The 25675-nt window shown below is 39.1% G+C and overlaps 2 protein-coding genes across 2 annotated transcripts; one reads left to right on the top strand and one right to left on the bottom strand.

Moving 5' to 3' along the window:
- Positions 1–390: 390 nt before the first annotated feature.
- Positions 391–13234, top strand: LOC108681664 (oxygen-dependent choline dehydrogenase). Its single transcript, XM_018170716.1, has 12 exons — positions 391–684; positions 2986–3194; positions 3512–3695; positions 3943–4077; positions 4375–4496; positions 5146–5202; positions 5441–5554; positions 6569–6722; positions 7169–7329; positions 7631–7808; positions 11809–11868; positions 12335–13234. The coding sequence occupies exons 1-12, from the start codon at positions 546–548 to the stop codon at positions 12412–12414; spliced, it is 1593 nt and encodes a 530-aa protein (XP_018026205.1). The 5' UTR covers positions 391–545; the 3' UTR covers positions 12415–13234.
- Positions 13235–13382: 148 nt separating this feature from the next.
- Positions 13383–24191, bottom strand: LOC108681663 (glucose dehydrogenase [FAD, quinone]). The gene is made up of 14 exons (XM_047880608.1): positions 24009–24191; positions 22036–22158; positions 20487–20695; positions 19686–19875; positions 19223–19359; positions 18943–18973; positions 18261–18319; positions 17994–18107; positions 17516–17672; positions 16340–16500; positions 15678–15855; positions 15053–15126; positions 14468–14619; positions 13383–13963 (listed from the first exon to the last, which is right to left on the bottom strand). Exons 1-14 carry the CDS (start codon positions 24055–24057, stop codon positions 13813–13815), a joined length of 1785 nt encoding a protein of 594 aa, XP_047736564.1. The 5' UTR covers positions 24058–24191; the 3' UTR covers positions 13383–13812.
- Positions 24192–25675: the final 1484 nt, after the last annotated feature.

The raw sequence follows: 25675 nt of genomic DNA, 5'->3' as shown, positions 1-25675 counted from the left end.
TTAACTGTCCAAGGACACTTCCTCATTTGAAGAACAACATACGCCAAGCCATCGCCAACATACCCTACACATGCTTCCGCGAGATGTACGGAACTTCATAAATGGACTAACTGAATGCATTGACAATGGAGGCCGTCATTTGTCTGATATCATTTTCAAAACTAGTGATATTCGAATTATTCAGGTAATGTCTGTTACAATAAAATTTATATTATAATGATATATTTAATAGTTCTTTCTTTTAATTAAAATTTCAAACCAGGAAGTTTCCGTGAATCACCCTGTGAAAAAATACTATGTGAAAAAAATTACTTCGCATTTTATTGGTAAAATTAATCATACATTAACTGTAAACGATTGCTAAGGCGTGATATTTTTCAACTCACAGAAAAATAAACTCTGCCACCTCAATGTAACGTTTTGTTCGAAATCTGAAAATTCTCAAGGCTAGTGAACTTTCAGAATATAAAGCCTGGAAAATTTGAATCAACATATTGAATTCTTTGACAATTTTTTGTAAGAACTCAGGACCAGGATCGCAGATCATGCCTGATCTCCTGCAGCTGACAATCCACGCGATCTATACAGGGTTCCTCGCCTTCGTCTCGTCGACTCTCCTCCTTACAGACGTGCACTTCCACACCCAAACTGCCGACGACAACGAAGTGGTCGACTTCATCGTCGGTGAGTGGAGGGCGAGGGAAAATTGTGGAAAAGGTATTGATAGTAGAAGTAGAGGCGTTTACAGTGGTAAAAGAAGTAGTGACATTCGTAGTGGTTAAAGAAGTAGTGGCATTATCAGTGGTTAAAGAGGTAGTGGCATCAATCATGGTAGAAGAGCTAGTGGCCGTAACAGTGGTAGGAGGGGTAGTGGCATCTATGGTGGTAGAAGGGGTAGTGGCGTTGACAGTGGGAGAATAAGTAGTGGCATCCGTACAGTGGTATAGAAGAAGTAGAGGCATTAACAGTGATAGGAGAAGTGGTGACTCTCGTAGCGGTAGGAGAAATAGCGGCAGAAGAGCGACAGTAAAATGTAGTAACATTAAACAGTGGTAGAAGTAGGAGGAGTAGGTACGGTAGTATATGGAGCGATCAGGGTGCGATCAGGGTGGAAGTGATAGTAGTGGAAGCATTGGTAGTGGCATCAGTGGTTGCAGTTAGAGTAGTAGTTGTGGTAGTACAAGGGTAGATCAGGATGCATGGTGAAAATAATAATAATAGTAGTGGCATTAATAGTGATAAAAATGAAATTATTAGTTGTGGAAGAACATGGTAAGATCTTCGAGCATGGCGAGGCGGGTGAACTTGTAGTGACATTGGTAGGGTTGAACGTAAGAGTGGTGATTGCGAAAGTATATGGAGCGATTTTGGCTGCACGGTGAAAGTGGTGCAAAAAATAACGATGTGGTAACGAATAACGAGTATTTTAGAGTTTTTTCCCTCTCCCTTTTATTCGTATCTGTTGCTGACAAACGTCGCTGTATGTCAGCAACAGATCTGTTCCGTCACAGTTCAAGTAGTTTTTCGCTCCTTTTTTTAGTGACAGATGTACGAGTAAATTTTTTAAAATTAAGAAGACATGAAAGTGGTTGTAGAAGAAGAAATTTTGAATGAAATTGTTGTAAATTGTGTTGAGTTTTAGTTTCATGTTTTCAGGAGGATGAACTGTAAGATTATTAGTAAATTGGGCGTGGTGATGATATTAGTAGTATGGCAAGTTGCTGTGAAAAACTAGTTTGGAACCGGTGCGTCTAAAACCGGTGCGTCAATTCTGACTAGAATGAGTGCGTCATTCAGAATTGTATTTGGTTAAGTCACAAAACAACTTTCCTCACTGAGCATGATTGTGTGGTGGGGTTGAAAATCATCAGTGTTGTTGTACGGGAGGATGAAGGGTATCAGAGTAGGTAAACCGGACTTGAAATTTATCACAGTGGGTGTACTGGGCTTGAAATTTATCACAGTGGGTGTACTGGGCTTGAAATTTATCACAGTGGGTGTACTGGGCCTGTCTCTTATACACATCTAGATGTGTATAAGAGACAGGTGGGTGTACTGGGCTCGAAATTTATCACAGTGGGTGTACTGGGCTTGAAATTTCTCAAATGGGAGTACTGGGCTTGAAATTTATCACAATGGGTGTACTAGGCTTGAAATTTATCACAGTGGGTGTACTGGGCTTGAGATTTATCACAGTACGTGGGTGTACTGGGCTAGAAATTTATCACAGTGGGTGTACTGGGCTTGAAATTTATCACAGTGGGTGTACTGGGCTTGAAATTTATCACGGTGGGTGTACTGGGCCTGTCTCTTATACACATCTAGATGTGTATAAGAGACAGGTGGGTGTACTGGGCTCGAAATTTATCACAGTGGGTGTACTGGGCTTGAAATTTATCAAATGGGAGTACTGGGCTTGAAATTTATCACAGTGGGTGTACTTGGCTTGAAATTTATCACAGTGGGTGTACTGGGCTTGAAATTTATCACAGTGGGTGTACTGGGCTAGAAATTTATCGCAGTGGGTGTACTGGGCTTGAAGTACATTACGGTGAGTGCAGTGCAGTTAAAGGTCGTCACAGGGTTCACTGGTGTTTAATATCATCACAGTTAATGTGGTGTTGAATATCATCATAGTGGATATGCTGGATTTTAAGAGCACCACAAAGGCTTTACTGCTCCAGTAGGTTCTTAACGTCGTTTGATGAAACAACCATTGTAGTAACGAAATTCTTTACTACTCATCACAAATTGAGCGAGCACTGTGATGTAACGCGAGCTCAATGTGTGATGGAAGAAAAGTGAGCGGACTGACTGACGTCAGTTTTTGTATCCAAACAAATGATTTGGCGACAGATCTGTCGGGGAAGAGGTAAAAGCGTTAGTCGTGCAAGAGTTTATTAATCGTATAAATCGTATAATTGGTGAGTGTTGAGAGTAATAGACAATTAACTGCTACCATAAGTTCCTGCCCGCTGTGTGCAGTGGGCTCGGGATCTGCTGGCAGTCCAGTGGGCGGGCGGCTGTCAGAAAATCCTGCCTGGGACGTCCTGGTTTTGGAAGCTGGCAGTCCACCGCCCCTGGAGAGCTACGTGCCGGGTTATTCCAACTTTGGTTTGGTCTGGAGAAGCCCGTACAACTTCCACTACAAATCAACGCCGCAAAATTATTCTCATTTCGCCTTCCGTAACAGAGTGAGGCTTTTAAGATGAATAGCGTGTTTTACTTTCATTTGCGTTTTAATATACCAAGAAAAATTCTTAATTTTATTTCATGTTGCATGAAGTATATCGCGTTGTTGGCCCGTTGTATGAATATAATTTGTCATTGGGTACGAATAACGTCTAAAATCTTAAGATCTTGACACGGGAAGAGTCTCGACAAAAGATAACCAGTTTGGATATGAATGCGATTGTTTTTTGCCCAACTACTGTGGCTACTGTTGATGGTTTACGTTCATGATCATACAATGAATTATACATTCTACAAATTATGAAGTGATGTGGCTTAGGAAGTGCCGCTACACCGCGGCAAGGTGGTGGGGGGAAGCAGCACCATCAACTATATGCTCTTCAACCGCGGCAGCCGCCGGGACTTCGACCGCTGGGCGGCCCTAGGTAACCCGGGCTGGGACTACGAGACGGTCCTGCGCTACTACAAGAAGATGGAGGACTACAATGGCAACTTCTATAACGGTAGTGTAGTAGTGAAAATTTATTAATATAGTTTACTATTATTGCATATATTGTGCTTATTATTCTATAAGAACAATGCAGCTGTCATAAGTTCAAAGATGGTCCCACAACTCTCCCCTGCATGCCAATTTCAAAAGTGATCAACTGGAAATCGAGTAACAGAAGAATATAATTTTTTCATTGCAAAAACAAACATTCGTTGATGTATTGAAGTTATACATTAATAACTGTTATGGGGGGCTGGTAGAGCGCTACCACGGCATTGGAGGGCCGCTGAGCATCGAGAGCACCGAGTGGATCACCGCCGTGACGCCCGCCATATTCGCCGCCGCGGAGGAGCTCGGCCTCAAGAGGGTCGACTATAATGGCGAAACAAATATTGGCAAGATATTTTGCGCTATTATTTGGTGCTTTTTGATATTTTGTGTAACAAATTAGGTGCTTTTTTAAAAGAAATAACTAATTCTTCTAGTAAAAGTTACTGTGCAGCGTATCTTTTATTTCCGTCTAAACAGTATAACGCCTCATGTATATAAGGGGATACGTGAAAAAAATATAAATATTTTCAGTAAAAGTCTACATTCAGCTAACAAACTCTCAAATAAAATGTATAATTGGTATTATTACCGAATAAAAATGTCTATTGACATTGACCATTAACATATCTAATGCTTCACAGGCTTCAACGCCCCCGATGTGAACACTCGCAAGCGACAGCGCCACTCGTCGGCAGACGCGTTCCTCAAGCCAAACCTCCACCGCCCCAACCTGCGCTTACAAACAAACTCTCGGGTCATCAAGGTCGGCCTTCAAATTTCTAGAATTTAATTTGAATGAATAATTTTATGACTTATCCCTCTGGAACACAAATTTTGATACGAATAGAATTCTTAACAGCTGATTTATATGTTGCGAAGGGTTGATCTTTTGTCAATTAACTGTTACTTCGGAGACTGGATAGGAATAATATTGACGACACATTATGTAGTCATAAACAAAAGTCAAATGCTTTGTCAATTAACGGTAAGGCATGCTATTATGAGTTTTGGCATAAATAACATTGGGAATGATAATACAAACAAAATTTCTTTATATTAATATAGCAAGTGACTATATGCGTAATTTGCAAAAAATTATATTCTATATAATTATGAACTAATATAATAACCGATAAGATTTATAATTACTAAGTATCCATAACCGTAATACATTTGTCAATCTCATATTGTTCGTAAAATAATTATTTTAATTGATTACAATAAACTGGCGCAAATTTATTGATTATTCAAAATTCAAGATGAAGAATTCGTTAATGGAATTATGAAGATGATAAAGCACTAAATTTAATACATAATCTGAGCAAATAATTCTATGTAAATGATTAGTGGCAACTAATGCACGTATCCACCAGGATATTCAGCTTCATTGACATTAATCATGAATTTTTCAGATCCTGTTCGACGAGAATCTTCGTGCCATCGGAGTCCGATATATTCAAGATAATAAGGCGCGTTAATATACTAAATAAATTAATTTATTATTATCTAATATGCAATTGAAAACTTATTACTCATTGAAACAAATGAGACATTTATCGAATAGCGATGCACTGCTTGCCATTGTGTGGGTCACTCTGACCAACTAAATATGGCTCGACAAAGGCACAAAGGAGCGAAAAGCACAAAAAATAGAGAACAAAAACAAAATATTTTCCCAGAATGACCCAATAATTTTGATGAGTGCAGGTGAAGCGAGTGTACGCGCGTAAGGAGATCGTCCTCAGCGCCGGGGCCTTCGACAGCCCCAAACTCCTCATGCTGTCTGGGGTGGGGCCACGGGCCCATCTCGAGGCCGTGGGGGTACGTGGGATAAGTGGCCTGGGGTACGTGGGATAAGTGGCCACGGGCCCATCTCGAGGCCCTGGGGGTACGTGGGATAAGTGGCTCGGGGTACGTGGGATAAGTGGCTCGGGGTACGTGGGATAAGTGGCTCGGGGTTCGTGGGATAAGTGGCTCGGGGTACGTTGGATAAGTGGCTCGGAGTACGCGAGATGTAAGCTTCGAGGCGCGAGAATACATACACGAGGTACATGGTAGGCTAACTTCTCATAAGCACACGTACTCGCCGCCGTAACACGCACGATTACTTCCTTCGAGTGAGCTTGACGATAAAAAAAAGGGGGTCAGGCATGTCAACAGCCAATATTTTTCAGTAAAATATAATAACAATAATGGTCAATGTATAAATAGCACACTAAATGCACTGCAGAAAAAGGTTTGCAAAATGTTGATCTCATGTTTGCAAAATATTGATCGCATGTTTGCAAAATGTTGACCGCATACGTGGGATAAGTGGCTCAGGGTAAGCGGGATGAGTGGCTCGGGGTACGTGAGATAAGTGGCTCGGAGTACATGGGATAAGTGGCTCGGGGCACGCGGGATGTAAGCGTAGAGGTACGAGAGTACATGCATCCTCTACAGGTACATGGTAGGCTAACTTCTCATAAGCACACGCACCGGCCACCGTAACACGCATGATTACTTTCTTCGAGTGGACTGGATGATAAAAAAATATAACTCAGTACTCACTGAAGTGAGTGACAGAGAGCGTATTTTCTCATCGACGAAAACGTGCGGGTGGACAGACAGACAGACAGACGGACGGACGGACATGGCGAGCACAATAGTGCATTTTTTCCACAAATGAGAAAATGCGCTAAAAAGGTGGTCAGGCATGTCAGCAGCCAATATTTTTTAGTAAAATATAATAACATCAATGGTAAATGTACAAATAGGGTACACTTAATGCACTGCAGAAAAAGGTTTGCAAAATATTGATCGCACGTTGCAAAAATGTTAATGAATGTTCGCCAGATCCGCTGTCTGGTTGACTTGCCAGGCGTGGGTCAGAACCACCAGGATCACCTCAGGATCTACGGACTCTCTTGGACCTTCGACGCCGGAGACTCGCGCGTCTTGGAACACTTCGGCCGCACACAGAGCCAACTGTACAGGAAATTCAGGAATGGTTCGTCATGCGTGAATTAATTATGCTAAAATTTTGTTGTTCTTTGGATGTGATAGCAGTTTGAATGAACACACCTTTGGCTACGCTTGAAATATAATGGAATGTGGGAACGAAATCAATTCACTTAATTTTTTTTTCGTTGTGTTATAAATTTGAATTAACACATCCTTTGAAACACGTCATTTATGCCGTAAAATTGAATGAGTTCAGAACTGTTCGTTATGCACAAACTCCTTCTAGTCACTTTTTCTTTCGTTACAAAAAATTAAACAAACCCAAATTTTCGAGGAAGAGAACAAACAATTCAGGAACACCAATATAAATTAATTTGTTTAGGAACGATTATTCTGGTACCTACTAAATTTTGAACCAAGGACTATATATATAAAAAAATTACTTAAAAATGGCACATGAAAATGGCTATGAAGATTTACTGGCTTGTACAGGATCGCTGGCCGCCCCCGCAGCGACCGTAGGCCACTTGTACGTCAACTTGGACGGACCCAGTGACCCCACGACGCCAGACGTACAGTTCCTAGTGGCGCCGGCGCTGCTGAGCGGTGACCGTGGCTTCATCACCCCTGCTGCCTTCAACCTCGATCCGCAGGCATTGAACCAACATATGACAGATATTATTATGTTTAATATGAACATTAATTCATAATAAAACTTAAAATAATATATATTATTTTGCATTAACAACTTTCATCTGACGACGAAAACACATAAATTAGATATTGTTGTTGTTGTTGTTTATTAACTAATTAATTTTGTGCACAATTTAATCACTCACGGGCGGAACAGCAGATGAATTCAAATCGTCAAAATTCAGCCTCAACCTACAGCGTTTGAATTAAACTTAGAAAGAAATTCAACTTCGTATTAATTATTATACTCCCCTGGCGCAGGTATATAGAGAGTTTTTTGGTCCAGACGAGGGGAAAGAGGGCTTCACGATCTTTCCTCTAGCGAACAGCTGCAAGAGCCGAGGGTACGTTGCCCTCAGGTCCAGCAACCCCTTAGACGACCCCATCATCGACCCCAAGTTTTTGAGTCACCCAGATGACGTGGAGTTCCTCGTCAAAAGTGAGGAATTTATTTATCAGTTACAATACAATTTGAATGTAAAGAAATTGCTGAACATAGAAAAAGACCAAACACACAAACGTATCTAAGAAATTAACGTTTAATAATATATATACAAAAATGAGGCAATCCAACCCGTAAAGAAATCGTTGGTTAATTAAATACGGCTAATACATATAAGAAGCTCACTTACAAAAGTTTAAGTATCGTGTTAATAATCAACTTAATTTAATGATAAAAGTAGAATGGGTACAGTATCACCTAAAAGAGCATACAGAAAAATTTAAATAATCTTTTGTCAAAATAGTTACCTAAACACGTGTTTGGCGTGTTTTAATATGCTGTGATTTAATTATATCATGATGAAGAAATCTGCCCATTGAGGAAAAAGTCAAACTCTAAAACAAGTTAATCATCAATAAATTACGCAGTTTTGAAAATCAGGTATTTTGACCAAAATTCCGAGCAATAAAATTAGGTAACATTGCACAAATAGTGAAAAACGGAACGGACTGCTCACCATCCGGTAATCCAAATGAGTGAAGATTAATTGGACAACTGATAAATATGTCAATGAATTGCAACGTAATAAATCACTGTGAAATATTTGACAGCCTACTCAATCAATTACACTTTAATTAATAGTTATAAAACTTATCTAAGAAGAATAACGTTGCGCCGGAAATGCATCACCATAAAATTTCTTATTAAATTAATTTAAATAATTTATTGAGAGGTATAACAATTCCGACAGATTATGTCCATAAAATATTCGAGAACGCATTTAGTTACACGTCAACTAATAATGAATTACCATGTAATAACAAATTACCATGTCTAATAATGAATTACCATGTCTAATAATGCATTACCATGTCTAAAAATGCATTACCATGTCTAGTAATGCATTACCATGTCTAATAATGAAGCCTCCCCGATTACATTGTTGGCGTTCCAAGTATGAATGCGTTCCAGAACAGACTAGATAAAGCTATGGAAAAATATATGTTCAGACTTGAAATGCCTAGCACCATATCGAACCCAGTGGAAGTCTATATATATATATAGTAGCTATTTAAACTATCGTCAGTCATGAAAAGATCTGGTCAAATGATACGATTTTAAGTCTTCAGTGAACAAGTCACGAAAAGTACAGGAATCGGCGACTTGTCACATCAGACCTATTCTCCAGCGCCGGCATCACTATGATATTATACGATATATGAAATAATTTGATATGATGTGATATAATATCATATGATATTATATATAATATTTAAATGCCCTATAAGATAATTTACACGCAACTCATGCATTAAGGGGAACGGCTCGGTGAAAAATCAAAATTTTGTTTTTTCGTTTCTTGGCTCATTTCGTAGCTGTTGAAAAGACGCATCTAAACGCAACAAACCGCATGTATGTGCGTGCTTTAGTTTTTGCGTCAAATAATTTAACAAATATATAGAATGAACAATTTTTAACAATATGTGCAAAGATTTCTTCGAAATAAATCTGTATATTTAGAAACTTATTCTCGTTAATTTAAAAGTTTTTGCCACTCATTTGAAAGCTACAAACGAGACGCGTTCAACAAAGCTACTACCATGGATGCACATGCAATAATTGTTGCGTGATGCAGTTTTAAACTTTTAGAAAATGACCATTTTATAAAAGTTATTATAAAATATTATAACATTATATTATATTATAATTATAACAATATTTCCAAATTTTCATTTAAAATGGTATTTATGGATCATTATTTGCGTTAATTGCAAAGTGTTTGCTCTCGCTTAGAAGCTTTAAACGATGTGCGTTCAAAAAAGTAAATATCACGGATTTATATGCAATAATTTTTGCGTAATGCAGTTTTGAACTTAAGTAAAATGAATATTGTAAATATAAATATATATAATAAAGTCCCACTTATACCTTATTATTCACGTTAAACTGGACAAGAATAAGTCTGAAGACGCGTGCTGGTACCTTAAATGCATATAATTAAAGATTGCCTCTCACCAAAGATTGACCTATAAGATAATTTACACGCAACTCATGCATTAAGGGGAACGGCTCGGTGAAAAATCGAAAATTTTGGTTTTTCCGTTTTCTTGGCTCAGTTCGTAGCTGTCGAGAAGACGCATCTGAACGCAACAAACCGCATGTATGTGCGTGCTCTAGTTTTTGTGTAAAGTAATTTTAAAAATATTTAGAATAACATTTTTTAACAATATGTGCAAAGATTTTTTCGAAATAAATCTGTATATTTAGAAACTTATTTTTGCGTAATTCAGTTTTAAACTTTTATAAAATGACCATTTTATAAAAGTTATTATAAAATATTATAACATTATATTATAATTATAACAATATTTCAAAATTTTCATTTAAAAATTGTATTTATGGATCATTATTTGCGTTAATTGCAAAGTGTTTGCACTCGTTTGAAAGCTTTAAACGATCAAAAAAACGAATATCACGGTTTTACATGCAATAATTTTTGCGTAATGCGGTTTTGAACTTAAATAAAATGAATATTTTATATTTAAATAAATATAATAAAGTCCCACTTATACCTTATTATTCACATTAAACTGGACATGAATAAGTCTGAAGACGCGTGCTGGTACCCTTAATACAAATAATTGGCAACGGGGAAGCTTGGGCTACATGCAATATCAAAAAAATTTCTGGCATATTCTTCAAATTTTACTTTATTTGGCTCCCCTGAACAATTTTAATATAAAAAAAACATCTTAAAACTTTATGACTCCTACAGTATTCAAGCTACAGCATTGAAAGTCACATCATTCGATTTGTAAAAACCATATCTAGCGACTCTAACAGTCCTTTTTTGTATTTATGCATGGTTTGCCTTATATATGGGGAGGAGGGGGGGTTGGGGGCTGGAAAATGTGGAAAAATGAAATAAACGCGCATAAAATAAAAACTATGAGGAAAATTCAAAATCGTGGCTCTAGAGCCGCTAGATAATTTTGTTACAAATCGAATGAAATGTGTCTCGACATTTTAGCGTGTGATTTGCAAAAGTTTCAAATTTTTTAATACCCCCATTTTTACCGTTTTCTAATAATTTAACGTTTTCTTTCATTTTTTTTAATTCATACTAGCAAATTGTTTTTTATTTTACCTTTTACGTACGTGTGTAAAATTTCATAAAGATCGGTTGATATAAGTAGAAGTTTTTCTGGGACCGAGATGGTCCCTTAATGAAGGTATTTTTTCTCCGTTGGTTGCTATAACATTTATTTGCCATGGACGCTAAGCCACATATCGATATTACATTCCTATACGTGATATACTATCTAAACAGTACGATCAGGCTTGAGAATTTAAATTCATATTTACTGATGACTTTGTTTTCTTTTTTTACAAAAACTTTTCTTATTTATAGACGCGTTCTTTTATTCACTTGATTTATTATTGGTGCCTTTATTTACTTTCTTCCAGGTATCTTTGTTTAGTTCTAGAACGCCTCAATTCATCATTCAATTACTTTTCCCTTTTAATTCATCACTGGCTCATTTACTGTATATATTAATTATTTACTTTTTCTATTTTACTCATTGATGGCTCCTTAATTATTAAAATTACTTTTTACATTGTATTCATCACCGCCTTCTTTACTAATTAATCATGAACATGTTCTATTTAATTCATTACTGGCTATATTTTATTAATTAATTACTTTTCTATTTAAATCGCAACTGGCTCCTTTACCTATTAATATTTTACTTTTTTTCTTTTAAATTAATTGCTGGCATCTTTATTTATTAATTGCATTTTCTATTTCATTCATTACTACCTCCCTTATTTATTATTCAATTTTTTATTTTATTCATTACTGCTATTTTTTTACTAATTAATTACCTCTCCCATCTAATTCATCAGTGGCTCCTTTATTTATTATTTATTTAATTTATTATATTTAATTCATGGTTGCGTAATTTATTTATTAATTAATTACTCTGTGCCAGAGTGCGCGGTGTCAAAGGCCTGCGCGTCATCGACGCCTCCATCATGCCACTCATCACCACAGGTAAGCATCATGCCACTCATCACCACAGGTAAGCATCATGCCACTCATCACCACAGGTAAGTATCATGCCCACAATTATTAAGTTAATGACAAATGCATTTAAGAAGTGCTATCTTTTGGTTCATTGTCGTAGCATAACATGGCTAAGGACTGTAGGTCTCAGAATGAATCGTGAATTTTGTTATTGATCGCGTTATTTTCGATGAATATTTGTTGAATATTTTTCTTAAGTTTACATTCGATTAGCAAACTAATATCAGAGTTATACTAAGGCAGCGAAAACTTCGAGAAAATTCAAGAAAATTGTTTAGCTGCTCAACGGAACTCGCTAATTGTCGGCTAAAAATTTATACACTCCAAAAATATTAATTTCTCATAAGAAAAAATTTTCAAGAAGCTATCTGTTTTTCGATTAAATTTTGTAAGAGCAACAGATTATTGATTTACAAAACTTGTGCTTGTGCAGGAAACACAAACGCTCCAACTATCATGATCGGGGAACGAGGAGCCGACTTCATAAAGGAGGAACACGGCTTTTTCCAGTAGTGCAAATTTTTACTACTGGGTGGGATTTCATTTATTCGTTTGTAGGGTCAAATTTATCTTATGATATTTTGGTAGTCTATATTATTTATTTGTGAGCTCAAAGTTTTCGAGTGCAGCGCGCTTTTGTAGCTAGTTTACCATCCGTAGCTCTTATTTCGTGTCGGAATAGATTTTCACAATGGCAAAATTTGCAATGTTGCAAGCGACAATAATAACTTCGATGGTTAACTTTTGGGAAGCTTGAAATTTGATTGAAATAAAGAAAATAACTAGTGGAAATCAGTTGTGTATCCTCGATGACTGACTAATTTTAATATCAAGATCTTTTAGAGTCAGATCAAAGCAGAAGAGTTTAACTTGTTGTGAGCAGCGGAATTGTTAATTAACCGAGGTCGGATGGATCCTGCAAAGCAATTCAAGCTTCAGCAACTGGGTTTGCACTACAGTATTTGTACTACGGTATTAGCACTACGGTATTTGCACGGCTGGATTTTCACATTTTCACCAGAGGAGGTGTAGGATTTCGTTTTCACTTCTACTCCAAAACGCATATTTTGGTCCCCAGCAAACAGCAAGAAAATCTTCAAGTGAATCTGATAATGAGACGGAAAACGCACCTGCCGGCGTTCCAACTATGAGCTTTAAGCTTAAGCTCTCAATTACAGTCTTAACCGCGATAAGTAAAAGCTTGTATACAAACTGTTCCTTAATGTTGGTGCTAAAGATTGTTTACTGAAGACAATTTTATCATACTCAAACCTGAGAGTTTACTGTAAACCAACGTTGCGCGCTCTCAAGGTAACTCTGCATGAAGAACAATACAATAAATGATTTTTTATTGAACATATATGTTTTACTAACACAGAGATATCCTGCAGACTTTATCCGCTAAGACATCAGCCTGACTGCTTAAAAATAAGTTCATTGAAGCAAAGAAATTAAAAAACGGGATAACACATGGAGGCACGGGACAACAGATGGAGGCACGGGACAACAGATGGAAGCACGTGACAACAGGATGGAGGCACGGGACAACAGATAGAAGCACGTGACAACAGATGGAGGCACGGGACAACAAATGGATGCAAAAGAAGGATGTTCAAATCTACCAATTTATTTAAGTATTGACAATTTAGTGGAGGTTGCAACATGAACAAGACATGACCTATACAAATATTTCAGTAAGCAGTTGCGTTCATCACAATTGGCAAAGATGCTATGATTCATCACAATTAAATCATGACATTGAAGGTCATTGTTCACAGAACAAAGCAATCTTACTAAATCGTTTATTTGTCATCACATGAAGACATCACATGGAGACATCACATGGAGACATCACATGGAGACATCACATGGAGACATCACATGGAGACATCACATGGAGACATCGCATGGTCATAACAAAGGTATGGTGATGAGCCAGTCCTGCTTGATGATGTCGGCCGCCTTCTCCCCTATCATGATGGCGGCGGCGTTGGTGTTGCCCGCCACAATCACGGGCATGATGCTGGCGTCCGCCACACGCAGTCCTGACACGCCACGCACTCTGGGGGCGCGTATGATACGTTTTAATACATGTTAAAACTTAATAACACTCTGGACCCGTGTGTAATGAAAGTGCATTAATGTATGATGCATCTCAATAACACTCTGGTGCGCGTGTAATGAAAATGTGTTTTAATACATAATAAATATCAATAACACTCTGGAACGAGTGTGTAACGGAAGTATTTCAACAGGTACGAGAGAGAATTGCTAACTCAGACAAGAGGGAGGGCCAGATCGCTAAAGAGTTTTAAACAAATAACATGCAGCGGTTGTGTCCTGAAGCTGGGGGTAGGAATTAGTATGTTATATACAAGGTACGTTGCAAAAGATGCGTTGAATGTCGAGTGCTAACGAAGTAATAATTATAATTTTTTTTCAATATGACTAAATGTACTTAAATCTATCGATTACAGAAATCTAGATTACAGAATCTAGAGACCACTCACTTGAGGCAGTATTTGCCGTACTAGAGACCACTCACTAGATGCAGGATTAGCCGTACCTGAGAGCGTGGTCAACCACACCCATGGGGTCAGAGGCGGGCGCCATCTTGCAGGTACCCACGGGGTGGTAGACGGTAGATACCATGTGGCGTGCGAAGCAGGCCCAGTAGTGGTCGGAACCATACGCCTCAGCCTCACAGCCTGGTAGCACCTGGTGTAGTAGTGCCGTGCAGTTAAATGGAATTAATTAGGAGATGAGGTTGACTCATAGTGAAGGAAGTTGGTAAAAGGGTCAATTTATAGAAGGAAAACCTTGCAACCGGTTGAAATTATTTATATAAAGTAATTACAGCAAACTAATTAGTAAGTCCTAGGTAAACGGGTAGGAAAAGTCAGCAGATTGAGATGCAATTTGCTGAGAAAATCGTTACGTTAACTCGAAAAAACCGCAGGTTTAGCGCATGTTTCCATCCAAGATCGCCTGCACCACCACACACCACACCATCACACACCACCCATTAGACCACATACCCACCAGCAACCCTCACCATCACACACCACACCACCACATCACCACCCACCACCCACCATCACACACCACCACACACCACCACCACACACCACCACCACACACCACCACCCACCATGTCGTGGAACTTGGCTCCAAGTCCCTGCTTGAACGCCGTCGTGTTTCCCACCGCCAACGCCAACTTTATTCCTGTCACAAGCACATAATATTAGTTAAATGTTTCTTTCACAAACCAAAATAGTCTTTAAGGTGGATAATTATTTACTTCAAAACTTAAATGTACTGTAGTATCGTCCACCAAGTCGATAAGTTTCATTATCATGAGAAATAACATTTACAAGGTATCTTGATGTAGTCAATCGAGACCGACACTAGGCATGTCGATGAAAAACCACACCATGTCAATATATTGCTAATGGAATGTAGCGGAAGAAAAAGAATTTTATTGGTAGGAAGAATTATATAGGTTCATGTCTTCATATTTATGGTTTTTAATTAGTGTCTATACTTATTTGATGAAGGGTCTCAGTTCAGATTCTTTTCGAAAAACCACGTTTCGATCTGTAGTTAATTTATCTTTATGTTCCATTCTTTTGTCCTCAATTATTTTTCCTTCCGTTTCAAATATCAAAATTTCATGACTTATTAATTCAGCATTATCGATAATAAGGAGTTGCATCAGAATTATTCGAGCTGATAGCGGTTATCTTCGAGTCAACATGAGCTCTGTTTCCACTTACCCTTAACAAGAATCTCGACGTCTTCGGGGTGACTGAGGTAGTTAGGGTCTATCACAGGATGATGTTTAGGGTCTGCAGACCGAAGGGTGATAGACCCACGGCTCCTAGGTACAGTCACGTACGGGCCCATGTTGATTCCTTCTTGGCCCGCCAGGGGTCCAAAATATCGTCGACTGAACTGCCACAGAAAAAATTAAACGAAAGTAAAGTTAAGATATGTTGATAAAAATGAGAGAACGAATGAATATAACTTCTGCTTTAGGGTACGTCTGTGAGCGAATACACTCACCTATTATTTTAGTCGAGCAAGAGAGTCACTGCACTCACCTCGTTATAGTAACCGAGCAAGACAGAGTCACTGCTCTCACCTTGTTATCGTAACCGAGCAAGAAAGAGTCACTTCACTCACCTCCTTATCGTAACCGAGCAAGAAAGAGTCACTTCACTCACCTCCTTATCGTAACCGAGTAAAAAAGTCACTGCACTCTCCTCCTCATCGTAGCCGAGCAAGTCGAGCAAAAAAGAGTCACTGCACTCACCTAGTTATCGTTCTCGAGCAAGAAAGAATCACTGCATTCACCTAATTATCGTAACCGAGCAAGAAAGACTCACTGCACTCACCTCCCTATCGTAACTGGGCAAAAAAGAGTCACCGCACTCACCTCCTTATCGTAACCGAGCGTATCACTGATAAGCAAGCCGCTATCGAGGGCAGGGGTGATCGAGACGATAACGAGCTGAGCGTCCGGCCATTCGGGGTCGTTCTTGTAGCCAAAACTGAACCACGCGTTGCCTTCTGGGCCGAAGGGAGAAGTCAGGGGGCCTGCCGGATCAGGGAGAGTATTAAGCATAAGTCATACATCCTATATCAGGATAATTCTTTCTACTGTGAATCTATGTAAGTTTTCTAGTCCGTGCATTTGGTACACATATATAGCCACTTCTACCTATGACACTGATTGACCACTTCTCATTACGGAAAATTTTTCATCTGTGCATCTTTTCAGAATTTCCGTGAAATTACCAATAGCTCTTCTATCTGAAAAAAACGCGGTAATAGAATGATATAACAAACAGAGCTCGAGTGAAAGTAAAAGCTAAAGGATTAATGTAAGCCTGTGTTACAAGGAAAATCATTAAATAGACAGAACGGTCTGTCAATGAGGTAAACTTTAGGTCCAAGATAGCTGATTTCAAATTAGTTGTATTGAACGCTGATGTTGAAGTTGTTGACGTTTCCAACATTTACAGAATTGCTCATGGATGACTACTGCGTAGATATATATAGGGCATCAGCAGATCAGATCAAGAACGAAAGGCCACCAAAGATCAAGTTCATACAGACAACAGAGATCAGGAACGAAAAGTACACCGAGATTAAAGACAAATAACCAACAGAGATGAAGAATGAAAAGACAACAGATATGAAAGTAAAAAGCCAACAGAGACGAAGAACGAAAAGCCAACAGAGAACAAAACGCCAACAAAGTAGAAAAAAATCCAACAGAGATGAAGGGCGAAAAGCCGACAGAGACCAGCAATGAAAAGCCAATAGATATGTTGAACGAAAGACAAATGAGATGAAGAAGTAAAATCCAACAACGAAAATAAATATTTAGGTAAACAGAAACTAACGATCAATACCGTACCGAGCAACCGTACTTGAGAGGTTGAATGTTCGGCACAACATCCCGTGCACAACAACGACCAAGTATAACCATCGTGAACCAATTTCGTATAACAGGAGACGCACACAACAAAGTCTCTCTCTGACAAATAATCTACAAAAATCCGGTAAAAGTTCGTAACTTTTAAAAAATCAGTTAAAAATATGTCACCTTGGCGATGGTACGCGAACTTAGTGGCAGCAGCCATGCTGAGATGTCGCCCAAAAGTCGTCGCTCGACCAGGGTCGACCGTCCAGGTGAGGCCGAAGATACCAGGATGGTCCTGCAGATTCTGGCCGACCCCGGGCACGTGGGCCACCACTGGAATCTGGTGCATTGGGTTAGCATAGCCAAAAATGAGAAGTTAAAATTAATAAATATTTTAAGTTTGCCAAGGAAAGTTTAATCAGCGTAAGTATCTAAAATATAGCAAATAACAAATTATGTAAAAATTCCTGAAGATAAGGGCAAAGTCATAGTCTGATAATTGCTAGCCGACTTGATCCAATTAATCTACGAGACAATGCGTGAAGCAATCAGCAGACTGGCAGGTCTGGCCAAGATACACGAAACAGTCAGCAGGCTGGCAGACCGGCAGACTGGCAGGTTGACAGACTGACAGAATGACAGACTGACAGAAGAGGCGCACCCGGAACTGACGAAGATGTTTCTTGTCGCCGACGCCGGACAGCAGGAGGAGGTGAGGGGAGCCGATGGCCCCCGCGCTCAGCACGACCTCGCGCCGCACCCGCGCCAGGTGTTGCTGGGACAACCTCATATATAATCAACTTATAAATGTATAATATATTATTGCGATGATGTAGTATATCATTATTATATGTTATTTAGTATTATTTAGTAGGATATTTTAATATATAATATAATCAATTTTACACCATGTCTACATGCAGTGTACCCGGCCATTCTTCATGTAGTGGACCCCGACTGCACGCTTATCGTGGTTGAATAAAACCTGCAAAAAAACATCCATTTAATATCGATTATTTTAATGTTAGCCCGTTTATGTTAAGTGTGTTGATGTTGCCAAGTAAATGTTAATTAATTTATTGCTACCGGGTAAATGAATTGTAAATAAAAAAATTTTCGAAGCACTACAAAATATTTATCAAAATTTAGAGTTTTTTAAGGCAAGAAATAATCTTGTATCGAATAGAGCAAATAATTTGGAATAAATTAGAACAGTAGTTCTCGAGAAACTGCGGAACCAAGGGATGAATTAGAAAGCTCGCCGTCAAAATTGATTGAATTGCTCGTTCTGGCCACAATGTATACATGTGTTAATTTTTGTCCTACAATAAACTACTTACAATACAATACAATTACTTACAATAAATTACTTGTGTTCTAGTCTCACAATAAGAATAAACAAAACTAATACTGACTGATACAGTTCTTACTGTATTTTTTTATTTCACGAGATTGATCATACCCAAATATTTTTCGAGTTCGAAATTGATATTCTTTACAGTACGTATGGCAATTTATGTTGGAATATACAATCTTTCAAAACTTATCTTGCATACAAAGTTTGGTTAATATTTAGAAAATTAACTGCCAGCTAACATGGTTGACTCACTTGGTGACGTGCGCCATATGGCAACGCCTCACCTTGGTGAAGCTACGTTCGTTTTATACTTGTGTTGTTGGTAAAAAAATTGCGTCACTACTATGAAAATTTATAACATGGTCATAACCGATCTTTTTTTCTGCTTCATGGTTTGCCACCACTTTAGTGTCGTCTGTTATCCGCTATTAATGTTTTCGATGTGGGCTGGAATATAAGAAAACGTAAACCTAAAAAAATTCTTTAAAAATGGAAAAACTTAGTTTGATTTTAATTAATTTATTAATTTTCGCACCAATTTGTGTGAAGGCGTTGGGGTCGATGGTGGGGAAGCCGAGCTCCTTCCCCGCCTTGAGGAAGGCCTTCATTACGTCCGTCCCCCACGCCTTCCCCTCCACCACCACGGGGCCTGAGTACCCGTGGTACGGGGCTGTCATGAAGGAAGAGGGTTTAGAAGGGTGGGTGACTCGTATGGGGAAGAGGGGGACAAAGGGTAACAATAAACGCTGGCTGAGAAGAAAATCTTGCACATGTCGTTTTCAATTTAGCGCATTTTCTCATTTATGGAAAATGCGCTATTATGCTCGTCATGTCCGTCAGTCCGTGACGGACGGCCGGACGTGAGAAAATGCGCTCTCTGTTACTCGCTGAAGTGAGTACGATCTAATTTTTTCAATTGCAGAAGCCACTTGTCAAGTGTCGTATTAAATTTACTATAAAATTCAGATAATTTAGACGGCAAAAGAAAGCCCTCACCCGTGAGGTTGGTCACTTCGCCCCTGTACGTCTCGAGCTTCTTGAAGTATGGCAGGACGGAGTCGTAGTCCCAGCCCGGGTTGCCGAGGGCCGCCCAGCGGTCGAAGTCCCGGCGGTTGCCCCGGACGTGCATCAAAAAGTTTACGGCGGAGGAACCTCCCACCGTCCGGCCTCGAGGAATTGGTATTTGCTGAGTGCAAATAAATTCATGAAAATCTCGTTAAAAAAATTATGGAATATAGAGTATTTTGGTTCTTCGTGTTGGAAGCTGGTGAGACACTAAAGTTGGATTGATTGGATGACGTTCATCCACTTTATTTATAGATGGAGGAAATAGATTTTATGTTTATAGATGGAGGTTAATGAAGGTGAGGAAAGTTTGCTAAAGTTCGAGAAAGGTAGATAAAGAAATAGATGGTAGCAACACCAGTAGATTCAACATATAGATGGAGGTTAATGTAGGTGAAGACAGTTTGCTGAAGTTCGAGAAAGGTAGATAAAGAAATAGATGGTAGCAACACCAGTAGATTCAACATATAGATGGAGGTTAATGTAGGTGAAGACAGTTTGCTGAAGTTCGAGAAAGGTAGATAAAGAAATATACTAAACAGCTTTAGCGATATTCAAAAGGTAAAAAAATGCCAATGAGAATATTTCGCACAAAAATTTTTATTTGACCTTACTGAAATTTTATGGAATCACTACACCTAAAAGTTTTAAATCAAATTACTGTCGACGAAATTTTCAAAAAATGTTCGCTAAAAAGCAACCGTCGAGGCAGAGTTGCCCAAATCATCTCACATGTCCAGCGTAGTTCTTGCATGCGTGTTTCTGCGGTTCGGATTTATAGCCCCACATGGGCTGGACCCCGTGCAGGATGACGAAGGGGTTGTAGCCGGGGACCATCGCTTCGGGGGGCGTCGTGCCCCCGGACTCCAGCAGCAGGACGCTCCAGCCCCGCACTTCGCAGAGACGCGCCGCCACGGCGCTGCCCGCAGACCCCGACCCCACTGGGGGTACAAGATCGCTGATTAGTCGGAACTAGTCGACCCCGATCCGGTTGTCGCAGAAAACAATTATATCCACCAGTTGCTACCTAACAGAACCACTGGGTAAGAGAACAATAGAGACAAGATCGCGTATTAGTCAAATCAAGTCGATGCCAATCCGTGTGCCGCAAAAAAATTATATCCACCAGTTGCTATCTAACTGAACCACTGGGAAAGAGAACACTAGAGACAAGATCGTGGATTATTTAAATTCAAAAGTACCCAATACGGGTGTCGGTGAAACACAATTATTCATTTCCACCACTCCTACTCAATTGAGGGGAAAATATTTGGGGTTAATTTAATCCAGTCGACCTGAATTCCACTTTAGGTGGAAGAAAATATTAATTTACTGAGTTTCCGAACCTAAATTTCTCGATATATTCTATTCTATTCTATTCTATATCATGCCTCTATATATCAACCTAGATACATGAATAACTCAAGGGCTTTCACTGAAGAAGGTGCCAATATTCAATCGTGCTTACATTTTTGTTCTGCAAGCCCGCCAAGCCGCAACGTCAAAATTAATTACCCCGCATGTGAGCCCTCGGCAAACCGGCCGTGGCTGCCACCCACTCGAAAGTATCATGACATAATCAATCTCTATAGGTCAGCGCCTGCCTTATTATTATTGCAGGTGATATATTACGCTACGGTCACTTGAAGCAAAACATTTGAAGCGCGGCCGCAACTGGCATTTTCCATCATCTGAACGAGCGTCAATTTCGCTTTCGTTGTGACGCCAAGCGATCCGAGTGCGGCTAGTGATGTTATTGCTAGACTTTCACTAGCTATAATGTTCCCTAAGAACTTCCGCTAAGCTTAGGCTGTAATACGAGGCCACGTTTATACTCACCTCGTGGCCTGATAAGATTCACTCACTCACGATCGCACTCATTCGCTCGCTCACTCAGTCAGTCGGTCAATAAGAAGAAAAGAACTGGCCTCACAATGGCGGCAACTATGTATGTCTCGTTGAATTCTCATCAAGATATCAATATAAGTCATTGATTTCCTGTATCGTGAGAACTTAGACAAGCTGCAAAGTTATTAGCGTAATTAGGATTGAATATTCAATACTCCTATGGCTTCAATCAGATAGTACAGGTGGAGAAATAGGTACACAAAAAGTGTACCATGCATTGAAGGAATAAACACGTCATTGAAAACTGCAAGTAACACACCTTTCCAAAGCTCATATGCTCTTCATATCGAAACAAATATTACTCGTAAGAATATAGATATGGAATTTACATTCACAAAGAATCATTTTCATTGTGAAGAAATGTGCATCTCACCGACGACGAAGTCGTAGAGCTCCTCTATGGGCAGGTCGCTGTTCTCGTAGGAGTAGGTGCCCAGGAAGAAAATGGCGGCCGTTCTGACGTAGGCCGTCACGACCGATATCAGCCCAGTCATGTCTGCATCAAAACGCGACATGTTCAGTTGCCCCTAACCCTTGGTCAGCCCAGTCATGTCTGCACCAAAACGCGACATGTTCAGTTGTCCCTAACCCTTGGTCAGCCCAGTCATGTCTGCACCAAAACAGTCATGTCTGTACCAAAATGCGACATGTTCAGTTGTACCTAACCCTTGGTCAGCTCAGTCATGTCTGGACCAAAACGCGACATGTTCAGTTGTACCTAACCCTTGGTCAGCCCAGTCATGTCTGCACCAAAACGCGACATGTTCAGTTGTACCTAACCCTTGGTCAGCCCAGTCATGTCTGCACCAAAACGCAACATGTTCAGTTGTCCCTAACCCTTCGACTACCATATACGAAGCAACCGTTGTCAACGCAGTTCGTATGTTGAGGTCTGGTAAACAGTTTAGCCGTCAGTACACAAAACATTGATGCATGCAATATTGCTCAGTCAATGTACGATGAACTGACGTCAAATTTTGAATATTTTAGTCCAAACAAGGAATGAGTTAAGGTCAGCAGAATTTAAAAGGTATACCGTCACTGCAAGATAATTACAGTTCAAGTATTGTGTTTAAGTAAGAAGTTGAACTCATTGTATTCTCAATTGAAATTCACTGGTAATCTACAGGTGACATACGGATAGTCGTCGGTCAGCCGTACCTCACTGCTAATAATTTCCAGCGGGCTAATAAGTTCAAGTATCATGTCGTCCTCACATGTAACAGGCTTCGAGACCATCAATGTTCTAGTCCCAGACCTCAGAAATCATTTGATCAGCCTTGAATGAGCACCTAATAAGTAACCGGAAGTCTTACTAAGAGGCAAAACAGGAAATTATATGGTCTTTATCTCTATTACTTGACCTGGTAGTTCTGTCACAAGTATACTTGACTCAGAGTGCATCATAATTGTGAAGTTATCCAAGAGCCGACTTATCGTTGACGATCTACGCGCACTAAAATACTTTAAGTTGAGTATCTTGGCTTGAAAAGAATTGAAAGATTATACAACGCAGTTAAAGTTTAAAAAACTGTTGCGAAACGCAATCCGTTTTCGGGAGAAATTAATTAATTGATCAGCTTCCATATTCACGCGTTCATTCATGAACTTTAATAGCCGTTCATATAAGAATTTCCTGTAACCCATTTACTTACCTTACCACTAAATTTCAGCTTATTATACCCGCACCAAATGAAATATCGGCTGGTTTAAGGCTTGGACGGGGTTTAATGGATGGAAAAGAGAAGCGAAAAACGAAAATAAATTTACAGGTTGTTTGATAATGGGTAGAATAAGTTCCACCCGTCCATTTATTGAGGATTGTCGATGTTGCAGGCAATTTATGAACACGTTGCAATAAATAATTAGGGGTAATAATGATAATTATTGCAATTAATTGCAATAAATAATTATTAAATAATAATAATTATTATTACTAAATTTATTATTAATAATAAATAAATTATAATAGTGATAGATAAGTTCGCAGGAAAAAATAGTGTGGAATTCTAGTGGGGTAATAAATTACCCAATACTCATACCATATATGGGCACAACCTATCACAGTCTGGAGAGGATGACATCACAACCAATCACTGCTGGAAAGGGATTTATATCCGCCCCAAAAATGACAGAAACTACCCGCGCTATACTAGAATTCCAGCCTGCGTTGCGTGTTACCTGGGCCCATACTTTCAAAATTCAGTTAGTGATCGTTAGTACTTACGCTCCAATTTCTTGTCCATGATTGGTGGATTTTGCTTGAAAGGCCGTCAATGATTGGCTAATAAACTTACGATCTATTAACTTTCTTTGAAAGTATAGGCCCTGGACAGTTGAACTCACCTGACGTGAGGTTGGAGACGAAGTTCGACAGGAAGTACATGATAAACATCTTGGATAAAGTTCTTCCTTCCTTAGAACTGAGATACACGTTGAAATGAGCTGTAATGTGAAATTTTAGGAATACAAATAGGTGCTTATTTGTAACGCGTATTAAACGTTTTCACAAGTGGAAAGGAAAATGGTCTGCAAGTTAGCGAAAAACGTTTAACTGAAGCCAAACTGGGAATAAATGTAGAACTGCATCATTAACTGTAAATGTAATCAAGTATCCTTGTTTACAAGATTTCACACAAAAATTTTATTTAGCTTCCACCATAAACAAGGCAGAGTTCAAGAAACCGGTCCATTCCGCCAAGGAGTATGCCATCTATTCACAGTCAACGAAGTGACTAAGTAAATCAACAAGTTAAACTCGTATTTTCTTATTAAAAACTGCATCGGGTAATCCCTATAGGCTATTTTTATCGTCAAGAAGACTTAAAAGAGAAATTATTAATAGCGATAATAAATCGAACAATTACCATAATTATACTGTCATACATGCGCAACACAACAGCGACCGCATTCTCAAGATAAACTTCAGATAAATGAGGCAATTACATAGTTATCATCGTCAGATTGATTACTATACGTTTGATTCCATAATTCCAGCACATAACAACATACACGAACACAGTTGAACTTGCCACCACCGCGCAACTTCTAGAGATTATCTCTAGCTGAAATATAGGCTGAAATGTAGGAAACAACTTCTAGATATTGTCTCTAGCTGCATTGTAGGGCTGGAATTTAGGCTTTGCTAAAGAAACGCGAGATTGCAGGAAAATTTAATTTTTCTCAAATTTTCAGAGCTGCAACGCAGCCAGCAACTAGTCAACTACGAAAGGAATAATTTTTATCAAAAATGGCCCTAACTTCGAGTGAAGACTGCTTTGATCCTTATCTTGTAGAAATTTCAGTCTCACAGATACAAAGTATGCACAAAACTATACATTAATATGAAAGAAAAGGTAACGTTATACTATAACCTCGGTAAAAATTAAATTTCTTGTACACTTTGCCTAGTTTGAGACGACACAGATCTACTGCAGCGTAGCACAGTAACACACAACTAATATTTCCGGAATTCTTCGGTCTGGAGCCGCATAAGCGATTTTGAATTCACCAGCTGAGGCGATGCCGGATAATGGTCATCCAAACCGTGATCATGCGACACAGAAAATTGCGTTTCATATGACTAATGCAGAGGAACACTAAAATTATGCACTAATTTCATTATCAATTGACGATAATTGCGAAATCTAATGCTGTCGATTAAAACATAGTGATAGGTAAGGGAATATTATTACACGAGGATTTCATCAACTGACAATTTCTATTTGTGTAATAAGATTATCGATCAGTAATATAATCCCGAAGCAACACCCGGCAAACTATTGTCCAACTTGTCCGACAATTCCTGCCGTAAGTTAGCGCGTCGTGAGCGAACGCTCCGCAACGGAAGAACCGTGGGCCGAGAATGCCGGAGACTGCGCGCCGAACTGCCGAGCGATCCCACAGTAGAACTGCCGAGCGACCATGCGCAGTAGCAAATTCTGAGTATTATTAAAATTATTCACTGAAAAGAAAAATATATGAGATATTCTAGCTCAAAATAGCGACTATCC

This window comes from Hyalella azteca, unplaced genomic scaffold (genome assembly GCF_000764305.2).
Source record: "Hyalella azteca isolate HAZT.00-mixed unplaced genomic scaffold, Hazt_2.0.2 contig5701, whole genome shotgun sequence".
NCBI lineage: Eukaryota > Metazoa > Arthropoda > Malacostraca > Amphipoda > Hyalellidae > Hyalella > Hyalella azteca.
The sequence above is the reverse complement of the archived record's forward strand: the minus strand, read 5'-3'. Positions and strand labels throughout refer to the sequence as shown.